The sequence below is a fragment of the Sebastes fasciatus genome, chromosome 7 (genome assembly GCF_043250625.1).
Source record: "Sebastes fasciatus isolate fSebFas1 chromosome 7, fSebFas1.pri, whole genome shotgun sequence".
In the NCBI taxonomy this organism is placed as follows: domain Eukaryota; kingdom Metazoa; phylum Chordata; class Actinopteri; order Perciformes; family Sebastidae; genus Sebastes; species Sebastes fasciatus.
In genome coordinates, this window is record NC_133801.1 from 28,442,274 (window position 1) to 28,466,068 (window position 23,795).

Genomic DNA, 23,795 nt, shown 5'->3' on the forward strand with positions numbered 1-23,795 from the left:
ATTCTGAATCTGACTACTCCTGCACAATTACTTGGCTTGAGATTTCACATGTAATTTATTTTTTTAAAAACATTCTTGCTGTAAACACTGTCTCGTAGGCATGTCATAGGAAATAGTAAAATTATTCACAACATCACCAGTAACCGGGGTCTGAAATTAACTGTTTTCACTTCCTGCCACTGTGGCAGACAAGTATTATTTTTTTTGTCTGCCACTCAGAAATTGTATCTGCCACTTTTGAAATCTCTGCGCTAAATGAAGGAATAACATTTTAGATCTGTTGCCATTCAATGTTCGATATATTTAACATAAAAAAAAACATTATATACGCGGTTAATTACAGTGTTCGAATTACACTGTAGCCTCTGGGGGAGCCCTATTTTTGGGGGAGGGAGGGTACTGTACACAGTATACTGTACTTTGCTAATATCATCTACGATATAGTTGTTATTTGCATAAAAACACAATTCAAATGATTATGATTATTTAAATATTTGCTTTGATTAAAAAAAATCTTGGTAAGTTGTTATGAAGTTAAACAGGTCATAATTCCCTCTCTATTTTATATTGCTGTGAAAACATCTCCTACAAACAACTGGATTTATTCAAGTTTCTCGCCAAAAACGTAATTTTAAGAGATTACATTTGAACATATCAAGATGACATTGTAATTTACCTTCACCCAATGGTCATTTTTGCCGAGCAGACCGTGAACGCCTCATAATAATAACTCAATGGCACCTCCGTTGACGTTAGTAGCTCTACTATTTACTTTCTGTTTAGTTATTACCAAAAGCTGTTAAAAACCTTGGTAAATCATGTAAAATTGAAAAAGTGAAAATACCAAAATAAATACTGTAGGTAGCACTCCTGACAGACTTGCAATTAGTGTTAGCTTTATTTTTTGCCATGCTGGTGCCATGGCTTTAGGGATGGCAATGTTGGTTGGTCAGTCCACCACTTTAGGCCAGACCGAGATATCTCAACAACTAATGGACGCATTGCCATGACACTTTGTATAAACATTTGTGGTTCGCAGATGTTGAATCGTAATTACTTTAGTGATCACCGGGCTTTTCTCTATAGAACCACCATGAAGTTGACATTTTTGTTTTTTGGTGAAATGTCTTCACAGCTATTGGATGGAGTGCTATGGAAATGTGGACAGACATTCATGATGCCCTCATTATGATGTGTACATTGGTGATATCATAACTTTCCAATGCTATCAACAGGTCAAACTTTGAAGTTGTCCAATAGGTTTAAAGGTTTAGGATCAAATTCCTGAAAAACTGATGACATTCCCATCATCCTCAGCTGTGACTCTTGGTCTTGTTTAACTGCAACCATGATCCTTCACTATTAACCAAAGTGTATTTGCCATAATCAGAACACTTCCTTAACCTTAACCATACAATTTTTGCCATGTCTAGATATTGTATAAAATACAAATTTTTAAAAAAGGTGTTAATGAATGTAATGTGGATTTTTGCAGAATTTTCTACTATCAATGCTCTTGCCTGGCAATAAGATTGTTTTCAATTGACTGCTTTAGTTTCCATTTGATAGTCTAACATACATTTCAGAGGCATTTTTCATGACTTCACTGAAGATCATTCTGCCATAAACATTAATGAATTGGACAATTATTGTGTTTTGGGTACTATAAGGTCTAAATTGAAGACACTGATATTGGTGCAAAAATACTGGTAGCTTCAAATCCAAAAATATATGTGGTATTCTTAAACACCCTGCCAAACAGTTTACCCTTCCAGACAGAGAGCCGTGGTTTGCACCCTGCACCAAGGCCAGCCCAGTCCAGTCTAGCACCATCCTGCCCAAGGCCAGACTCACTGGGGAATTTCATCTGAATTCAATTTCACCTCTGGCCTCCGTCGCGGCAGTTTGAGCCGAGGCTACACAAAAGGCCAAGTTTCACATTGAACGTGAGAACCCCCTCATCTCCTGACCCCTATTACCATATGAATGGACCAGAAAATGGAACTGGGAGCCAAGAGAGAGAAACAGCAGTGATCGAGTCCAGGCAAAATGGCCAATTTTTAGAGCGTTTTAGTTTACCTTTCCTGCTAGCTGAGAGTGGGAATTTGTCTCTTCAGTGTTGCTCTGAGACAGATAGACATGTACAGATGTCACCCTTAGAGGATAGTCTAGCTGTTCAATGTGTTGAAGCTTTGAATCCAAATCTGCAACCTTACAGTGAAGTCTCCCTTACCCTTAGGCTGAGCATTCAGACTGTCCTTAGCCAAAAGCTCCTAACATGAACAGTTCTAGACCCAATCAAAGGGAAGCTACGGAAGAAACTCCCAACAGCTCAATCCAAGCATCAACACGTTTGTGTCTGGCTAAATGCCCTATGACTTCTTTCTCTTTCACTACAGCTGTTGTTATTTCAGTGTCAGTACTTTTCGTGCTTTCCCTACATTACACTCTCTCACCAACCGTCATTTGCTCCCACATGCACGATACGCAAATAAGCAAAAATATAAAACTACAATAAAAAATGCCCTTAATTGCATAGGGCACACAGTACAGTCCCTGCCAAATTGCAAACAATCAAAGGGCATGATTTGTCATTTTGGCCAGGTGAAGTGTGTTTCTGCTCTGGTAATGTGTCAGTACTGCATTGGTTTGATAATAGGCCTAAAACAGGCCAATCATGGTCTAATATTAAACACAGGGTTTGGGTTAGAAACAGCCCATCACACACTTTATACGAGACAAGAATAGAAAACATAGTTTCATTATCAGCTTCTACTCGGAGCAATGAAACAACATTTGAATCAGATTCTAATGACAAACAAATGTGATCTTACCACACACGTCCTGGGTGTTAATCTTTTAATAAATAAGATGTTTTTTGTTTTGTTTTTTACTTATACTGTTGCTTATTAAGTCATGGATATGTAATGTTATAGAGAAATACTTTAGGTTTAAAGGTTAACATTAAATAGCTGCTGTGCCAAGTTATTCTGCTGCAGATATTTATGGAATTTAATATTATTTTTCACACAAAATGTTCGAATAAAAGATTGTAGCAGAAAATATCAATTATGCAACAGTTTTAGAAAAAAAATGTTTTGTTCTTGCCTTCCAAAAACTTGTATTCGTCCATTTTTTTTTAAGTAGTTGACTTTTATTTATGGCAACCATTAATACAAAGATCGTTACTGTTGGTATCAGTGTTGTCCTCCTCTGACCCTGCAGCACAGATGGGGGAGAGAGGAGGAGAGGTGAAAGTAAAGGCAGGGCTGGGGGGGGGAGTGCAGGTGTAAAGAGGAGATGAGACAACCAGCGTGTGGTGAAGAGCCTCAGCCACACCCAGGGAGATCTGAGCATGCTCTCTGACCTCACTACTGCTCGACGGGGGAGGGCAGCATGAGGGGGGCTCTGGACAGTTTGTCGTCCCCGTCATTTGACCAAGAATTATAGGTTTTAAAGTTCAATGACAATATAAAATCAATCAAACTAATATATATATAATATATAATGACGAGTAAATAATATTGCCTGATTAGTTACACAATACATGCACTTGATCTATAAGTGAGATAACAGATATTATTATATATATTATAATATTTCAGCAAAGTGAGCAGTATAAGACTGATGAGGCAACATCTTTTCACTTCAGCTCTCACATATCCCTCTCAAACCACAAATTTCAATATCATAAAAAAATACTCTTTTTTTGTAACTAGCTAAGAAATTTCTGTTTTTGTGAAATAATGACAAAATTGCTGCCACACCTAGTTATAATGGTCAAAATTAAAAGTCCATACATTTTCATACATGGATGAAAAATACATACAAATACAGCATTTATTTTCATACAGATAACTATGAATTGCCAATGAAATCTAAACCTATAATCCTTCATATTTCTTTATAGCTTTTATAGGCTTACATATAGCTGAAATAAATGCATATTTTCATAGTAAGTAGCACTGAGTATAGAGAGGGGAAAAAATGCACTATTTTTTATGAAAATGTGAATTAAATTAGCTGGTTTGCCTCGTGCTGTTGACCAATTAGGGATCAACTTGGATGCTAGGAAACGTAGGGAGATTTGGAATAAAAGATTTAAAAAGATATGTGAATATATAGATTTGAAGATATGAATATATATATCGACATTGAAGGTAACTTTTTCTGCTGTTTCATTTTGCACAACGCAAAGTCATTCAGGCACCACAGTGAGTGATCAGAGGCAGAGCGAGCGGCCAGACAGAGCCCTGCATCCCTCTTCCCTCCACCTCCTCCTCCTCCTCTTCCTCCTCCTCCTCCTCCTCCCTCTGCATCAGAGCCTGTGGTCATTATTGCCCTCCAGACTGCTTTTATCATCTCTATAAATCTCTGCTGGCTCAGACACAGCGTAATGAGGAGACCTGCGAGGCTGTCAACCTGCGACTCTCACCCCCGCCGAGAGAGAACGGAGGGGGATGAAAAAAGGTGGAGCGAGGCTGGAGAGAGACAGACGGAGATGAAGAGAGTTACAAAGAGAGAGGGCAGGCGTCGGTTTATACGCACACCCACCGCCACCACCCACACACACACTCACTCACTCACTCACTGGCATACACCTTACATCTTCAGTGTGAGGTGGGAGCACATTCAAACATTAGATTCTGCTTAGAGGCTTGAGTGTGGAGAAGAGAGAGTGGTCAGTTTGAGAACAATCATCTGTCAAATAAAAGCTTTCAACATTTAGAGAAACACTCTCTGACATTTTCATATAGCTGTCTGTTATTTTCTCTCTCCCTGATGTAATGGGATTACATTTGCGGCCTCTCCTGGCATAAAATCCTCAGGTGCTCCGGAAGTGATGAATTTTACATTTCTGCTAAAGAAACGAAATGAGAACTGAGTATTTTGTAACAAATACTGGAGTGCCATCTAGAAAATAAAAGAAGAAAGTATTGGACACATTCTTGAATTGACAGGCGATCTCTGAGAAGTGTGATATCATTATATCACAAGTCAAATTACAGCAAATGTTGTTTTCAATTGACTGAGTCATACACTCAATTCACTGAATTGTTCAATCAGTTTAGTAATTTTTACCATCAATTACTTGATTAGTTCCCTTGAATTAAATCATGTATGCTCTCAAATTACTAAATTGTGCCGTCAAATCACTTCATTTGTTTGCTTACTTTGATAGCTTTACGTTTTATTATTTTGATCTTGGCCTGAGATACATAGATTAAAACTTCAGGCTTTGGCTGTTAAACTCAACACTGTTAATGGTATCTTAAGTGTTTTATGGGATAACAAATGATTTTAAAGCTTCATTAAAAACTTAGCCCCAATTGAAACACATGCACAATAAGAACACGAGGCTAAATATTGTACATGGGACAGCAGAGCAAAGCAATTTGTGAGTGCAAATTCTACATTGTCAGAGACAATTTATGAATTTGAGGGTTCGTAACACTACATTTCGATGCAGTATACTGTACCGCCCATGACTGTAGTAATGTGAGGCCATGATTTGTAATTTGAAGGCACATAATTGGTAATTTCAGTGAAATATTTTGCCATCTTCCCTGACACTGGGCTCCATAAATTTGACATGAATATCGATGTTGCACATTTGTCACGTTTCAGTATTAAACAGGCCTATGTATTGACAAGAATATTGCGATACAATATGTATCACGAAACAGGGGTTACGGTTCAATGTATTGCGATATATTGCCATATTGTAAGAAAGGTGATATATTGCGATCAAAAAACATGATGTCGTGATACTCAAGTGTATCATTATTTTCTTACATCAAAGCCCTTGGAAGTGTTACATTAAATATTCATGGCTAAATAAGCAACAATCACGTTTTTTTACGTTTGGAATAAAACATTTTTAGGTATTTAGATAATCTTTAAATATTATTTATTAAGAGTTTAACAGTCCAAAACTCAACTAGTCTGCGTCATCAGGACTGTGTTGGTGTGGTTTGATCAGATTGAATTCACAGTCACCTAGCAACATCAGCAAACAACCCAACAACTGCCATCACAATTTAAATCAAAATTTTGATAAATCCTGATAGGTCCACAGACGACCACCTTTTTCTCACAAAGCTCAACCCACTTCAAGCCAGTGAGAAGAGAACAGACAAAAACAACAATAAGGAACGTGAAAGAACCATGGTTTTTTAACTGGTAGAACATTTTGTGTACACGAAGGAGCTCATTAGCCATATTAAGAAGCTAATTGAGATAATGGGTTTTCGGCACCTTTAATGTGATTAACAGGGACAGTTGTGGCCACATGTGGCAGTCACAGGTTAGCAGTAAATGCTAAAACGTAGTGTAACAGTAGCATAAGTATAGAAGAGCAGTAATATCAGTTACACAGCGATATCTAGCTTAAGTTAGCTAACATGACCCAACATAAGATATACTGTATAGCTACTGGTCATAACAGACCATGTATGGCTGTAACAGCAACAACTATGAGTGTATAAATAAAAGGAAGACTGTTTTTTATGCTTATGAATTCAACTTTTCATTAGAGAAGAGATTGTGCTATTTTCTTTTTCTTTTTTTTCAAAAGTTACATATTCTTGCTTTAAAGAAAGAAAAGAAAATTTGAATTACAGTTTCTAACATTTAAAGCTGTATATTTTACTCTTACAACTTACAGCTTTTTTTTTTGCTTTTTTTCTTTTGCACAAAATACCTTTGGTTAATTTTTTTGTCAGATTTGTTTGGTATTTATTACTTTACTATTACAATAGATATGTATCATGTTGTGGTTTTTCTGCTATTTTAATGTTTGCACTATATATTTGCAGTGCACACTTGCAGTAAATAAGAACTCTCAGATATTAATGAAGGAGTAATTACAGGAGTAATTCCATTTTTTTCCATTCGTTGATTTTAAATGTTGTTCTGCACATTTGCATATAGAAACTTTCCTTTTTTTATTAGTGTTTACCCTCTAAACTGGTTTTATATACTACAAGTGACTATGTCGTGCAAAGCACAATTACCGAGTCATTAATGAGTACCTGCGTCATCTACCTGTCAAAATTCCTTCAAGGATGTACTAAAACTGTCCTCCTTTACTGCGAACATGTCTTTTTTTTTTCTAGGAACTCCACGTCCACAGCAGCCGGCTGGTACAACTGCTCGAGGGAAAAGTAACAAACAGCTCTAGAGAGATAGACCAGCTCTGACCTCAATGACGTGTGTCGTTTTTATGTGTTTGTGTGTGTGTGAGAGAGAGAGAGAGAAAGAGAGTGTGTAAGCCAGATGAACTCTTCTGTCTCTCCACTCTGCGTCGCTGCTGATGCTCGTGCAGCCGGTAAACCAAACACGCTCTCTGACAGCTGATACATAGTATGGACTTTGACCCGCCCTGAACCTCACAACAACAGCTCTGCGCTTCCTCCGGGCCGGTCTGATGCCCTCCCACACTGTCAGGAGCTGTCTCCAAACCGCCCACACTCCTGCTTATGTAAGGGGATAATCCTGTGCAGTCACTAAAATGATGCACGGCACTCGAGGTGTATAGAGGCAACATAACTATTTGATGCCTATGGTGAAAACAGCACATTCATGTTTGATAATCATAATACCTCGCAGCAGATCGTACCTCCGTACGTTCTTCTATAACTCAACGCAGCGTAACCGGGACTGTCTCTAAAGTGTAGAATAATATTTGAAGAGCTGAAGCTCCTCTGACACTTTAATGACCCCTGCTTCTCCAGACTCCCTGGCTCTTTCTCAGACATCTCAATCACCTTCCCCTCTGGTTAAAAAAAAAAAAAATAATAATAATTTTCACATGAACGCTGTGTGGCTCCTCCAACAGAAACAAAAAGGCAGCCTCTCCATCATCCGGCAAACCATAAGCTTCCCTTTATCTTCCATCCCTCATTAAACTCTGAATAACTCAGCAGAGAGGCAGAAAGAGGAGAGAGAAAAGTGATTTAATTCTGCTGGAGGAATAAAAGCCCCTTGAGGTTGCCATTTTGAATGTGTGCCATGTTGAACAGGCTGGATCCGGAGATCACCGAGACAACAGAGCAGGGAAGAATAGTCTATAGACGGAGCTGCGGGCCAGCTGACCCACTGTAGATAATGTACCATGGATGCCGTGTCATTGTGCTGAGAGGCTGGAGTCATGATGATGACCCGTCACGACCTCGGAGGGGAGGCTGGGCAGAGGGAGGAGGAGGAAGGAGTTCTAAAAAGGGAGGTCAGAGGGAAATCGTGGCACCAGACTTGATATCTCAATTCAAAAGCTGCACTGGCAACCTGGACACACTGAATGCAGCCCAATTATTTCAATAAACCAGCAATCCTGGGAAGGGGAAAGGCCAGAGAATGGGGACAGAAGAAAAGAAAAATGGGTTTGACATTCAGGCAGGCGGGCTGAGGGAGGTAACAAGTTCACAGCCTTTTCAGAAAACATGGCTGCCTGCTGTGTGATGGATCATGGAGCCTCAGATGGGCCATCAGGGGTGGGACCCATGGAGGAACGCATGGGAACCTGCAGTCTCCCATGGAAGACGGGAGTCATCCTGACAGTTAAATAAATGAAATCCTGATGGTGCTGATATAAGCAGCTCCAACAGAGCAGAGTCGTATCAACAACACGGCTGCTAAGAGATGACAAGTCCGATGCTTCTTATAACACCTCCAAGCACATCATAATGATTGATTCATTACATTCTCATGTATTCTTACAAATATGAGTCAGAATAAGAAAAAGCATGTCCTGATTGACGCTTGCAAATGAATGCAGTTGAGTTGAAAAGGTGATTACTGGAAGGAAGGGGGGGGGGGGGGAAGAACGTGGTGAAGTCATACTAGTGAACTCCGACTGTAGCTGACAAAACAGATCCTTTAATTAAACCGAGGCAAACCCGATTTGTGGAGGCTTAAAGGGTACTCCAGCAATTTAGTATTTCACTTCAATAAAGTTGATATCCAGATTTATCCTACATTTCCCATGATGCAATTCAATAGAATCTTTCATTGAATCGTATGCCCTCATCTTTCAAATTTCATGTCCACCGTTTGTTGTCCAGATTTTCTGTAAAAACATTTACTTTAGAAAGCTCCTCCAGAGTCACAGAAGATACATTATACAACTGTTTTACAGGCTCTGTAGTTCAGTTAGTTAACCATGACCCCTTATGTGTAAAATCTGCAAAAACAATTGGGAAAAAACTATTATTTATTGCAGAAATCGAGTTGTGATGTGTTTGCTATAGGTAGTCAGAAACTACTTTAAAAAATGAATTCTTCTAAAAAATCTAAAGTCTGAATTTAATCTTCACAACAAATTACATTCTAACAAAATAATCTTATTTAGCTTTGTTCAGCAGTTAGATCAAAGTTACTAGTAAGTGTATACCTTGATCTACTGTGTCAAAGGTCAAGAATGAACCTTAATGCTTGAATCATATTTTAATATTATCTCCATCGAAATTGTAAGTAGAAGCTTTTTCTAAATTGTCCACTCTACTAAGTTATGTTATTTATTGTGTGATTCAAATATCAAATATACAAGTGCTCAGCCCACAGACTTAGAAGGCACCAAAAATATTTGTGGGACAAGAATATCAACTTCTTACAAATTACGTTAAATTCCCAACAAAGAGATTTGTATTCTTTGCAAGCTTGGCAAAAGAAATCTGCCACAATTTTAATTTTACAAATTTTAAAAAAAAAAGTCTAGCCCTTAAATGGTCATACAATGAACGATGAACCATGAAAAGGACTTCTTTATTCTCACCTAAATCATGTAACAAACAAAGCGTTTCTCTTCAGGGAGCCCTTAACAGTATAGTAGAGGGCTTTTAATGAAAGTGGGAACAATGGACATAAAAATAATGTCTTATCCATCCTTAAAATGTTTACTCATGTACAGATAGTTTAGTTTGTGTACAAAAAACTGGGATATTGAGGGAAACAGTGATTGTGACCATTACAGGCAGGAGTACTGAGCAGAGAGCGTCAGCTACAATACCAGGATGATGACAACAGCCCCAACTACTGTAAACATGAAAGTGTTACTTATCACTGAGAAGGGATTTTATACTGACAAAACATCCATCACTTCTAGCCCCACACGTTCAACAATAACTGTGTGGAATGACGTAAAACTATTACTGTCACCATACAGTTTGAAAATAGTTAGCGGTCAGAGCATATATCGTACGTTAAAGTACGAGTAAACCGAGCTGAATTATGGTTATCAATTAATCAGCATTTTTCGTCCTTAGTTCCAGCATCACAAATGTGAGGATTTGATGCTTTTTCTCTGTCTTATCTGACAACAAAGATATTGATTTGGGCTTTACTGTATGTCATGTTTCTGGGAAAATATAATAAAAACAAAACAATTAATTGAGAAAATAATAACAGGATTTATCAATATTGAAAATATACATTAGATCCAGCCCTGTAGTTCAGTGTTTTGTAATAGTAAAGCTAAGACACAAAAAAGTTGATTACTGCCGGAATGTAATAATAATAATAATAATACTAATACTCATAATAATAACTTTAAAAAAGCCACACTTTGCCCCCCCGCCCCCTATAGTGCCATAGTATCTGTAGTGTGCCCCACTTCTACAGCCTAGGAATAAGAAACCTGTCAACATTAGTCTCCTGGGAGGCCACGGCTGACACTTAGTTGTCAGTGGCAAAGCATGCTGGGATAGCTAATGGGACAGGGCCCTCAGGGGTGCCTCGGACGGAGGACAGCCCCAGACAGGTGAGCTATCTGACAGCTCACATATGAAATAAATAGTCATCGATAATAACCACTCCACCTTTGTTGATTAAAGATCACAAACTGATCTCTGCTGTAAAGCCACGCTGACTTCACGTTATTACTGAATAATCATATATCCACTCTGATTAAATCCAGCAATATTACTGGATTCGGGGGGGATTTAAGGTAAGCCCATCAATTGAAGGGAATACATTTTATAATAAAACATTGTTATATAATAATGGTTTTCAGTAAAGATGCATGTATGAAGTGTATGAAATGAGGGGACATCCTCCAATGTTAAAATTAAAAATGGAAATTTGGAGGTAAAAACTGAGCAGCCAACACATTGACAACTGAAAAAAAAAAAACTTTTTTCCCCAGCTGTCATCACATCACTAAGTAGAGCACCTCACACACACACACACACCGTAGTTAGCACCCAGCCCACAGTGCATCTCCATGTTTTCTCCGTTATCGTAACCACGTGGCCGCATTCAGTGAATTTGTCCGCCCTCAACACATGTACGCACGTGAAAATCTGAGCTGATCAACTAAACAGTTCCTACATCTAGAGCGAGAGCAGCTAGAGTTTCAGCATTTTTCACTCCGCAATGGGTGACACCGGCCGGTGCCGGTGCTGAGAGACGATGCACAGTCTGTCAGTCAGTCTTGTTACACAATCCCTCACCACTACACCCACTCTTTCTTTCTAAATTCAGAGTACAAGCAGACGTAAAAAAGCACTGTATGCACAATGTACACTAAGTAGACAGGAGAGGAGAGAAAAAGATAGAAGAAGGAAAAGAGTGAGCAGTTGTTTGGTCTTTCCTGGGCACTGACCTGGACAGCATAGCAAACACAGCGCCGGTCAGCCTCTCATCTTGCTTCTGTTCTCAGATTTCACACTCCAGCTCCTTCCTGACTGCCTTTTGAAGTTGGTTCCCCTCCGCTATTTCTGAGGTGAAAGTCGTTGGCAGAGGAGGGAATGAGGGAGAGGAAGAGGGAGATGGGGGTGAAGTATTTCTTTCTTTTTTCATCTTCTTCTTCCTATTTGCTTCACTTCCCCCTTGTTCTGTTTTGCACTAGATGAAATGTGCACCTCTTCTTGCTCTTCCATAGCAAAAAAAATAAATCTCTCCAAACACGAGAGTGAGAAGGAGAGAAAGAGAGAGAGAGAGAGCAGCAACAAAAGTCGTCTCCCTCCTGTTCAAATTTAGAGGCTGGATTTCAGGCTGCAAGGCGAACTCTACTGGGCATGCCCATAACTGAGAGGCACTTTGTAATGAACACTCACTTCCTCTCTTGTTCTTGCCTTCCCCCTCCTCCCTCACAGCTCTTTCTCTGCCTCCCCTCGCCTCCCCTCCCCTCCCATCTCCCTAGTTCTCAGTTCAGCAGGGATCAGGAATGCTGCTCGGACCAAAGTCCACAGAGCAAGCCCCACTTTGCACCAAAACACGATCTCACACTTTAATAACAACAGACTGAAAAGCAGAGTGTAGGTGAAGGTAAGAAAAATATGACACAATTTTGAAAATATGAAGAAAATTCTCTGCGGAGAAACATCATTTCAATCATAGACTTACTCAAACTGCCAAAATGAACAAAATTGTTGGCTTGCTGCATATTGCTGCATATCCAGTCCATGTAATCCAATCACACATTAGATGTATGTCTAGACCTCAGTGATGTAATACCTAATCCAAAACTATATTGAACCTGTCACTCAAAATGGCAAGGCAATCACACACAGTCAATTTTGATAATGAATTGTGCACATGTGAACAATTTCCTGCATCTCTTCTGTTTGACCAAGATAATGTTATTATCTGTACCTATGGGGCATCCTATTCAAAGCCTGCCTAGGCTGGGCTCTGTCGTGCCTTATTACTGGTCCCACCGACACACATTGTGATATTGCTCAAACTCAAGCAGATGAAAAATATGTGAGGTATGTGGAATTTGCTGTTTTGAAGCAGCAGAGTATTGTTTTCTCTCGTCTTCGTGCGTCGATGAGTGACGTATTTCTAGCGAGTCAGCCTTGTGCCTGTGCTATCTCAGGCTCCCCACGCTGACCCAGATTCTCCCCAGCAAACTATCGGGACACTATGTATCAAAACCAGGCTATGGAATGAGGACAGCAAGTTCAGAGTGCGACAGAAAGAGAGAGACGGGCAGAAAAAGTTCCCCCGGCATCTGTATTGTGCTACTCTGATTAAAAAAAAAACACACACATCATAATCATCATCTAAGATGACAAGGGACAATTCAAATTGAAAGAAATGCTTTGGAATAATATTCAGGGCTTGATGGAAAAAAATGTAAACATAATCACAAGAACTAATTTGGTTTTAAGAGCTGCTGCTCAGGCTTTGAGCTTCGTGGAATCCTCTCTGTTGAGACAACAATATAATCCCGTAGACGTCCGGAGAGCAGAGAGTAATCCATCTGGACCATCTGAAGGGTGAAGATAGGGGCCAGGTGGAGGAGGAGGAGGAGGAGGTCCAGACGGCTGCAGGCTTTGCCCCCGTGAGGTCAGAGGTCATGGGAAATAGAGGGTCAATATAAAGATGAGAGGTCAATGCCACGGCTGGGTAATCCAGAGCTGCATGTTTCTGGGTGGAAGGCGGTTGACAGAGTGATGGGGAACGGGGACCAAAGTGTAAAGAGATCAAAATTAAAAAGCTAAAAAGCCAAACAAAGGAAGAGAGGGGTCAGTTCAGCTTGAGGGAACCACAGTCGTGCTTCATGCACAGAAATATTGTTAATGTTGATTTAACTGTGGGAGTGTAAGCATGGAAGGAATGACAGGTCCACACATTTTACTACACAGGAACTAAGGGTTCAGCAGAACGAAGAAGTTCCTGTACGACGTGACTCCCAACCACATCCAAACCGCACTCAACGAAGAAAAGCCTGCCGTCACAACCTCCTCCTGGCCTAACCTCTGATGTCTCTGTAGAATTGTGTGTCTTTAGTATGTCTTTGTAGTCTCGAAGCGATGAATCCTGCAAAATGGGGATAAGGGGGCACACTTTCAGACAGTCTGTCTTCAAAGGCATTCATGGCATTTACCGGAGGTTGTGCACATGAAACGTGATGGAATTAGTTGTGTTAAGAATAAAAAAAAAAAGATAATTTGAGAGAGATTCCAGCATCAGAAAGCGGGTTTCAAGACACTGTTAGACATTCCCACGAGCACTTTGTTTGAAGCGTACTGAGGCCTTTATACTGTCGCAAAGAAACATGACGATATCTCTATGGATCTATGGTACATCTGGGGCATTATGGGTAACCACAGCTCGCAGAAGCTAGCAAAGGAGCTGACGCGAAGACTTCTCAAATCTAAACATGTTGTGTAGCCCTGTGCTCAACAGTCAGTAATCTTGAGAAACAAGAGTACGCTAGTTTTTTTAAATTATCCAATCGAAAAACCCAGCCCAGTGTTGACAATTCTTTTCCAATAAAAGTAGCTAGCAGCACTAGCTCCAAAAGTTGCTAAATCTAGGGGAGAAAGGTACCAAGTTGGCGACACTGACAGCCTTCCTCCAAAGCCACTCCCCCAAAATTGTCATAATGACCATTATGATGATGACGCGCAATGAGTGCACAGGTAGAGTGCACACAGGCAGGCAGGTAGGTAGACAGGTGGGCAGGCCGTCCAATCATTTCATTAGGGCCGCATGAAATGATCAGACAGGTTTATTACAGTCCCGCGACAGTCACGGATACCAGATTTTTTTCTTTTTTTTTGTCAGAGCATTTGATTTATTGATTGCTGTCGGGATGTAATGAGAATTTCAACAATAACCAAAAAAATGTTTTTGAAAAACACGACCAACACTAGCTTTAAACAAGCACATTGATTCAACTTCCTTTCAGTAGTCGGGTTCAAAATGGATACATTAGCTTATGCACGTAAGTATGCACGAAAACAGCCGCACTAACGCCTCAGAACGACAACCATGCACAAGGTCTTCATGGGTCCACTCGGTTTGGCTTGAGTAACCAAGACTTGACCCATGTAAGGCTATAGGTCCAAACATTCAGACTGAGTCCGATTGTACTGACAAGAGTCTTGTGTCAGGGTGTCAAATAATATCTCATACCCAAGTGGATCGGAGCGGACCAGCGATTCACATCATCACATGGTACATCATATCATTGAGGAGAAAATCTGCATTCCTGCTGCTGCCAGTGTCACTGTCTTTTTTGAAACTGGTCTGACTGTCCTTGGGTCCATTTAATTTTTTTAGAAAATGAATTGATACAGGTAGAGTTCAGGTGGGTTTTTCTCATATCCTTTGCGAATTAGAACCCTCTCAGACTCAAGAAGACCTCTAATCCCAGCCTTCACACCTTCAACACTTGAAAGAAAATGTGCCAAATGCTTGCTGATACATGTAAGACTGTGACACGGTGGCTCTGCAGCCTCCTGTCAGGAGCAAAACAGACAATTAACCTTGGCCCTGTCAAAACCATCTGAGCCTGCGGTCGCAGACCACACTGGCCTGCTCCTCTTAGCTCAATACTGACTCATTAGCCCTCTCACCCTGGGTCCCTGAGGACCTGTGACCCCAGCTATTGTGTGGCTCGGGCCTGTCCTTACGAGAGCCCCAGCACCGAACAAAGCCCTGTCATTAACTCCGGCTCGGCCTCCCCCTCGGCCACAACCTGCAGCCCCCCTGCAGCTTGTTTGGGGTGAAATGAAGCGGGTCAGACAAACACGACGCACCGTTCATCAACCTTAACCTCCGTGACGACCACCAGCCCACAACCCCCCCCACCCAGCCATCTGAAGAGGGCAGGGAGTGACAAGCTGTTTACAGGCCTTAGAGGAACAGTGTCCATCAACCTGCTCCTGTGCAAACACAGATGTGTGAGATGTATTGGTGTGCTGCAGCAAGTCAACCCTAAGTGCATAATGAGGGGCGGCTCGGAAAGCAATAATGGTGGCAAGACAGTTGTTTGTTTTCTCGTTCTCTCAGTCAATAAACCAATAACAAGTATATAGCTAAAGAACACACAGACATGTTGAACTTGCTAAGCAGTGTGGTGCCTGGATTCAAGTATGACGCTGCCTTGTATCGATCCCATCTTATGAGTGCAAAATAAATTCCACATACAATGTTGAGAAATAGCTCATTTCGGATTGATATGAAAATATAAAGCAATCAAAATCAATTAAAATAGTTTACCATTGTCATAACAGCGCTACTAGTGCAGCATCAATCACCACATTATTTTATATTTTCCACCAGTTGCATGTTTCACAAGAAGCTCCTCGAGTTGTAACAGGCACATTTCAAACTTTGCTATCTATTTCTATCTATTTCAAATTAAAAAAGCAAATACATACAGTATGTCTTCAAGCCCTGAGGATAACTTTTGTTAAATGCAGTTGAACTATGAATGGATTTAGTGGACTGTTCCTTAAATTAAATGAATGAGTTTGGGACTATGATAAGACCTACATCATTTTCAGCTTTTATGGGACATCTCAACGGGTAGAGGAAAGACAAAGAGCAATTCAATTGTACAGGTAAGACTAATTGAGAGTGGATGTGGAATTTAAATACTCCCCTATGAAACACTTTCAGCCATTGATAAAACAATTAATCGATTTTTGCAAAAGTATTGATCTATTCTTGCCAAGCGTTGATGGACATGGTTATAGGCCATCATATTGACAAAACGCTTGAAGCATCATTAGCAAGAAATGTCTGAACGCATTCTTTTTTTTTTTTAACCTCAACAGCACACTATAGTGGCACATAACAGAGATCAGTCTTCTCTTTACATGTTCTTGTTCTGTTTTAGCTGTAACAACACATGCAGAGGCAGTGCACAGGACAGATGACGGTGAATGAGAGCAGTAACTGGTCAAACTATTGGGGAGTAAATCACGTTTGGGCTTTAAAATAATGTTAAAACTGAAGACGTTGAGAACTGTTGAGACAGGACGGTGAGACATGGTGCTCAAGAGTTCCCTCTTGTGCTTTGCAGTGGCTGTTGAACAGCCTGTACATGTAGAGTAAACCCACACATGGAGCTCTAGTACCACCCTTTGGACTAAACTCATACAGCACTTTCAAAATCCTTTGTGTAAGGCATTATGTCCAACTACATACTACACAATAATTCCAAGCAGGTTTTGAGTATACCGTGTTTTAACAGTGGAAAAGTGGGGGGGAAACCAGTATATTTCATTTATTTTTGAGTGTACAGTTAATATAGACTATTCTCCCACAATGCAAAGTTCAAAGGAAATGTGTGGAGCTTGTGAAACAGCTCAAAGAAGATCTTTGGGGGGGATGTATTGCATCCTTTCCCTTTAATAAAACACAGTAAAGTGCACTGATTATTTGGTAATTAACTGCAAAACCAGTATTCTGTAACAAATAGAATATAGTAAATACCATATACAATTCATTTGTAGTAGAATTGGAATATATAGCCTTTGACTTGTCATAGCAGGAAAAGCGCACGCAAGGCAAGTTTATTTGTACAATAACTTTCATCAACAAGGCAATTCAAAGAGCCTTACGTAAGACAAAACAGCAGATATAAAAGAAACACAAGGCAATATAAAAAAAACAATATAAAAAGACATCAGTAGGATTTTAAAAAGAGTAAAACAAAACAAAACAGAAGATAAAAAAGTAAGCTAAAGTAGAGAAATAATTACAGTGTAGTGCAAGATATGAAGTTTCACTCAATAAAATGCAGTGGAAAACAGAAAACGTTTAAGTCAAGCAACGCCGGTGATAACTTGCTACTGAACTGAAGACAGTCAGAATCGGTGCTTAACTTTGCTGTCATATGAACGGTAATAGGGTCATTTACTGTTGTACTGTGGTGGAAAGATTCTACATTTACAGGCCCATGCTAACCACTATAAAGATACATATATAATATAACCTCTGTACAATAATGTCTATGAAGGAACAGCCATCGTGACAATGGACGTTGATCCTGTTATTTCAATGAGACATCTTGTTATTTATTTGTACTGGACCAGAACAGGCCACATGTGGAAAAGGTTGGTAACTTACCGGAAAAACTGTTATAAGGGGGTTAATCATTACACTGATGGAGGTGGCCAACGGGGAGGGTCGTTTGGGTTAAGATCTTTTTGATATACCAATGTATCCTGGAAATACAAACCAGTCTGTTGAGCCTCTGCAGAGACGCAAACTCAGATCTTTCATGCAAATAAAGGGTTATTGCATCTTCAACAGTTTTTCTTCTCCTGAGTCTTATTTTTCACGTACATATTTTGGCGTCACTGACTGGTTTTGCCCTCCCTCTGACGGAACGTGGCCACGTGAAAAAGGTAAGCACATTTTGCTTAAATATTCTGCTGGGGAGAGGGTGGCTGCTGCGTAAAGCTGACATAGGCTGAATTGTGGGAATCTCCAAAATGACGAACCATAGAGAATATATTTGAGGAGACGGAGGCTGTGGTGATGCTGTGTGTGTGGTGTGTGTGTGTGTGTGTGTGTGTGTGTGTGTGTGTGTGTGTGTGTGTGTGTGTGTGTGTGTGCGCGCGCGCGTGCGTGCGTGCGTGCGTGCGTGCGTGCGTGTGTGTGTGTCTGAAGTACTGAAGTGCATTTGAACAGGTTCAGCAAATATTTGAATTGAACTGAATTGAACTGAACTGATTGGAATCAGCAAAGTATTTTCCACCTCTTTTCTTTTCTCTGTATTGTTTGGTGGTTGTCGTTTTTGTTTTGTTTTCGTCAGTTGGTTTTATATTGTCCCGTTTGTACTTGTACGAATCGCTGTCGTTGATATTGGTTACGTTACCTGACATATATTTGTCAGGCTATAAATGATGTCTGGTCTTGTGAAGTTATTACCAGATTGTGTTATTAGGGCCCGAGCACGAAAGTGCCAGGTGCCCAATGGTGTCCCCGGCACGAAGTGTGAGGAAACCTATTGTTTTTGTAAAGACTATTATTATTATTTTTCTGCTGCGGAATTGCATTTTTGAGGGGCTTCGGATGCACGAAAACTCACGACGCTGGCACACGCTTCAGAACTGGCAAAAACCGCATGGTTCTGCTGTGATTGGGCTCGGGTGTGGCCAGCGGGCTCCATAGCGAAGTTCCTTCAATGTTCAGAAAATTTGGTTGGATCATTGTAGTCGATACCTTGAACGATGATGTCATAGATCAAGTGGCAATACGGCATTTCAGGCACCTTACAGATACGGAACTTTTTAAAACTCTTCCTAGAGGATTCAACAGATCAATCTCAAATTTTGTCAGCAGAAACACAAGACCTTCATGATGGTAAATTGCAAAGCTTTGGGGTTTTCGTGCAGCGGTGTTGCCGTGGCGAGGCGGGCAATTTGCATGTTTCGCCATGACACAGGAAGCTGTTGTAACTGGACTTTATATTCTCCAATCTACCCCAAATTTTGCATGCTGGATAAGAGTCCAAGCCTGAAATCATCTAAGTGCCAATATTCAGTTACAGTCATTGCGCCACCTACTGAAAACAGGAAGTCAGCCTTATGTGACAAAGATCATCCAATTGACATGAAATGTACATGGTGTGATCTACACATGATATACAGCAACATAGTGTATAATTAGTGTGTGTGTGTTCTCTAGCGCAACATAGTGGACAGAGGAAGTGGTACAAAATTTGCAATACATCATTTCCAGCTCCACACAATAAACATCATCTAACTCGTGAGTGCAGTGTCAGACGGTCACTGAAATGCTATCCTATTACATTTAAAAAAAGCAACTCTTTTTCCAACATACACTCACCGGCCACTTTATTAGGTACGAGGTGTACCTAATAAAGTGGCCGGTGCTAGTACCGGGTGGTCTTCTGCTGCTGTAGCCCATCTGCTTCAAGGTTCGACGTGTTGTGCGTTCAGAGATGGTATTCTGCATACCTTGGTTGTAACGAGTGGTTATTTGAGTTACTGTTGCCTTTCTATCATCTCGAACCACTCTGCCCATTCTCCTCTGACCTCTGACATCAACAAAGCATTTTCGTCCACACAACTGCCGCTCATATGTTCTCTTGTTCGGACCATTCTCTGTAAACCCTAGAGATGGTTGTATGTGAAAATCCCAGTAGATCAGCAGTTTTTGAAATACTCAGACCAGCCTGTCTGGCACCAACAACCATGCCATGTTCAAAGTCACTTAAATCCCCTTTCTTCCCCATTCTGATATTCGGTTTGAACTTCAGCAAGTCGTCTAGCTGATTAGCTATTTGTGTTAACAAGCAATTGAACAGGTGTGCCTAATAAACTGGCCGGTGAGTGTATATAAAATGTATTCCAGAAAAGCCTCAACAGCTAAAAACAGCTCCATAGCTTTTACAGCTGCAGCTAACAATCATCTTTATTGTTGATTCATATGCTGAATATCTTCTTGATTTATCGACAAAGCGTTTCCTCTTTGAAATGTCAAAAAGAAATGAAAAGTCAAAATTTTGTAAAATCCAAAGTGATACCTTGAATTGTCTTGTTTTGTCTGACCAACAGTCCAAAACCCAAAGAAATGACTATCGTGTTTGTATGACAAAGAGGAGCTGCATATCCTCCCATTTGAGGTGGAACCAGCATAGTTTTGGCATTTTTACAGAAAAATTATCAAATTAGTTCCTTTTTCTCTGGATAAACTAATTGATTAATCAACTCCTTTTTCCGGCTGTAGTGAGATGCATGTTGTAATACTCATATAAACTGGCTTCCAGCCTCTCTAAATGACCGTTTACTGCTGCTATCATGGCCTGCAAATTGTTCTGTAATCTTCTAATCACAATTACACTATTACTCTTATCAGCTGAAGTGAATTTATTCGTCAGAGTAGTCGTGACCTACCTGCTCAACTTGGGTGTTTTCCATGTAGTCTAGCAGGAGTTCCTCTTGTTAGACCAACACACACAGCAGCTCTGAGCAGCATCACCACAGTTCCACTTTTATAGTCTGGATCCTGCAACACAGCGCAAATTGGGGGGAATTGATTTCCAAGACAAAACCTGCCCCTCAATTGATCCGACCTTGAGAAAAAACAAATACATTGTCATCGATGACGCTCTGTTAATGCTTTTGTTGGCGGGGCTGATTCACATCCAAACAGCCAACATCAATTGTCACACTATTAAGAGACGCTACTGTCATTACATGGAGAAGGTTATCAATCCAATGTTTTTGACTCAACACCGCAGTCAATAACGTGAACAAGTAGCCCGCAATTGCACTTATTTTCATGTTGGGGATTGTTGCTTGAGGATTAAAGTTTAACAGCTGATTGGTATGGACACATTTCTGAAAATTATAATGCAGTCAAAGAACTTTTGATCGTTAGACTATTTCCCTGTGCCCCAGACTATTGCACCGTCCACAGGGTGATATTGGGTTTCCAGTGCTTTATTGTTGGGAGGCTGCACCTTCTTTATTGGGAAAAAGGCCATGATGATTATTCAAACGTCTTGAAGACTATTGAGCTGCCAGAACAAGGCGCAGAGTCGACTGTTTGAAAGTTATTGCTGCTTTCACGCTGTGAAAAGGAAGGAGGGGCTCGGCTGTCTCCAGGGGCCCCGTCAACGATAATTAGCGATCAATCACAAATTAGTTTAAAAGCTCGAAAAGAACACCGAGAGCACTATTAGATTGCAAAGATTCACTGCTCTCCAATAATTGCTTTGGATTTTTTTACTGGGAACCAAGGTCCCGTTTGTTTATCGTATCACTCCCATCAGGAGCGTCCCACTGTGACTCCTTAGCAAAGATTCTATTTTAAATGTTTACTTACTTGTTTGATTTATGGATCAGTGCATATTAATAAACATTAGATATATACAGCTATCATTAGCTATAATGTTCATCTGCTGGCCCAGATGAATTATTCTCTTGCACATTAAGCTGACAGTTTGACTAAATCAGAAACTACATCCTGTGTAGAATAGAATAGAACTGAACACTGTAAAAAAAGAAAAAGTTGGCAGAACTCAAAATTGTAAGGCAACAAACTTCAGCAAAGTTTTAAGTTGGGCAATTAAACATAACATTTTAAGTTTTGCTTTTTTGAGTTTGCTCAACTTTCAATTCTCATTTCTATTAACTCAACTCGAGTTGCAGTAACTTATAATTTCATATTGTAACAACTTTGAATCCTTACTTCCGTCAACTCAACTCGAGTTGCAGTAACTTAAACCTGTACATAGTACCCACTTAATTTCAGTTGAGTTAATTTAGTGGAATAGGTTAGAGTAACTTCGAATTGTGCACTGCAACAGTTAAGGTAAGTCAAATATATAAATTAGGACCAATAACTACCCATCAAATGTATAAATAATTACAGATGCAACATCTACCTTCAAAACTTCTTTTTTAATTCATTAAAACACAGTCTATCCAATCCATTAACTAACATGCAGCACTTAACTTGTGTTTTAACATCGTATACTAGTATGAATCACATCTTGAACACCATAATACAATGAGGTAGCAGTTGTGTGGGAGTTGTGAGCATAGCAAGATAAAGTTAAAGGGAAAAGTCAGCACTTCGACAGTGAGACTACTAAAAAGAGAGTACACTCGTCTGCGTAAGGGATAATGTACAGCGAGCTGGTCATTGTTGTGAAAGAAACGTTGAGCGGCATCGCCCTGAAGGGGATTCTTTCACAACAATGACCCGCTGGCTGTACATTATCTCGCTTATTACACAGCTACTTACTTGAAAAATAAATAATTTGACACAAAACGGTCTGTCAGAGTGTCAGAGTCTGACATCAGAGCTGCGCCCTTAGCAACGGTCTGCTATAAAGAAATAACAGACCGCAGAACGCCGTGATTAACCAATCAGAATCGAGTATTCAACAACGCCGTGTAATGAACCATGATAAAATACAAAACATAAGAAGATTCAGAGTTACCACAAGAAGTAGCTCATGGGTTGAAATGGAACTCCAAACAGAACTAGTGTGATCCAGCGCGGTCAATCTAATAAACAGGCAACAGGAACCTCTGTAATTCAAAACTGTCCCAGACCCAACATTATCAGCTAACTCGGTGGATTCATTGAAGGAGTTTGTTTTTGAGGAATCGGACCGTTGCAGAGAGATCTGTTCCAAGAAAAACAAACAGAAAATGACCAACGCATGAATAGTAAATCAAACTGAAAGACATTTGGCATTAAAATACTGTGGCTCAGAATAATTTATAACGCAAATTATTCCAAATACTGTATAACGCTAATTTTCCACCTTGAATTACTTATATGTTTGACATTTTAACCCTCTACCAAGATACTGTCTCATATGAAACTAGAAAACCTAAGGAATCCATTGGTACCAACCATGTCATGTTAGCGGGAAAGAGGCTAAATAATGCTCCAAATTAGTCTAGATTTTGGAGAGGGAAGAACTGGCATGGCCATTTTCAAATTTTCAAAAGGGGTCCTTTGACCTCTGACCTCAAGATATGTGAATGAAAATGGGTTCTATGGGTACCCACGAGTCTCCCCTTTACAGACATGCCCACTTTATGATAATCACATGCAGTTTAGTGCTGCAACAACTTATGAGACATGGAACAATTTATTTTAATTAATTAAATATACTGCTGGCCTGCTGTCCCCCCTAGAGAAAAAAATAAAACTGGTCTATGTGGATCTCTTAGGGTTAAACATTTCCATCTCATACCCCGCAACCAAAGATTTAACCCCCATATACATGAAACCAATTACATTGAGTAATAGCCAGCAAAGTACAACTCTTGAAGACGCTGTGGGCATTGGGACAGATAAAGAGAACAAGGAGGACACTGGGATGGATAGACTAGAATGGGACAAAATGGCAGAGAGGCAAAGGTTGAAGTCAAAGAGTCTATTTTTAATAACAGAATAATAATAAATATTTACATTTTCTACTAATAACCACTCACCAGACAGTTCCTGAACAGCTTCTCATGACTGACACAGACACACGAGGGGAGGCCCTTCAAGGCTGCAGTCTGTCGATGTGCTGTGATGTCAGATGTCTGAAACACAAAGGGTTGGGAGAA

At 40.1% G+C, this 23,795-nt stretch overlaps 2 protein-coding genes across 23 annotated transcripts in view; one reads left to right on the top strand and one right to left on the bottom strand.

Moving 5' to 3' along the window:
• The window catches only part of LOC141770516 (uncharacterized), a 458,180-nt gene that overhangs the window by 87,553 nt on the left and 346,832 nt on the right, over positions 1–23,795 (bottom strand). For 9 of the 22 annotated variants that reach the window (XR_012594576.1, XM_074640102.1, XM_074640096.1 and 6 more), the window contains 2 exons: positions 20,610–20,721; positions 11,600–13,764 (listed from right to left, as the gene is read on the bottom strand). Coding sequence is in view for 19 of the 22 variants with exons in the window: in XM_074640102.1 (XP_074496203.1) it covers positions 20,691–20,721 (31 nt within the window). In the remaining 3 variants the exon portion in view is untranslated. Of the gene's footprint in view, positions 1–3,159; positions 3,220–3,947; positions 4,482–11,599; positions 13,765–20,609; positions 20,722–23,675; positions 23,772–23,795 lie in introns of those variants that run through there. The other 13 variants (XM_074640105.1, XM_074640103.1, XM_074640104.1 and 10 more) reach the window with 6 other exon arrangements.
• Positions 17,893–23,795, top strand: part of LOC141770518 (transcobalamin-1-like) — a 33,078-nt gene continuing 27,175 nt past the window's right edge. Inside the window, exon 1 of the mRNA XM_074640117.1 lies at positions 17,893–18,092. The gene's annotated coding sequence lies outside the window, so the exon portion shown is untranslated. The remainder of the gene's footprint in view (positions 18,093–23,795) is intronic.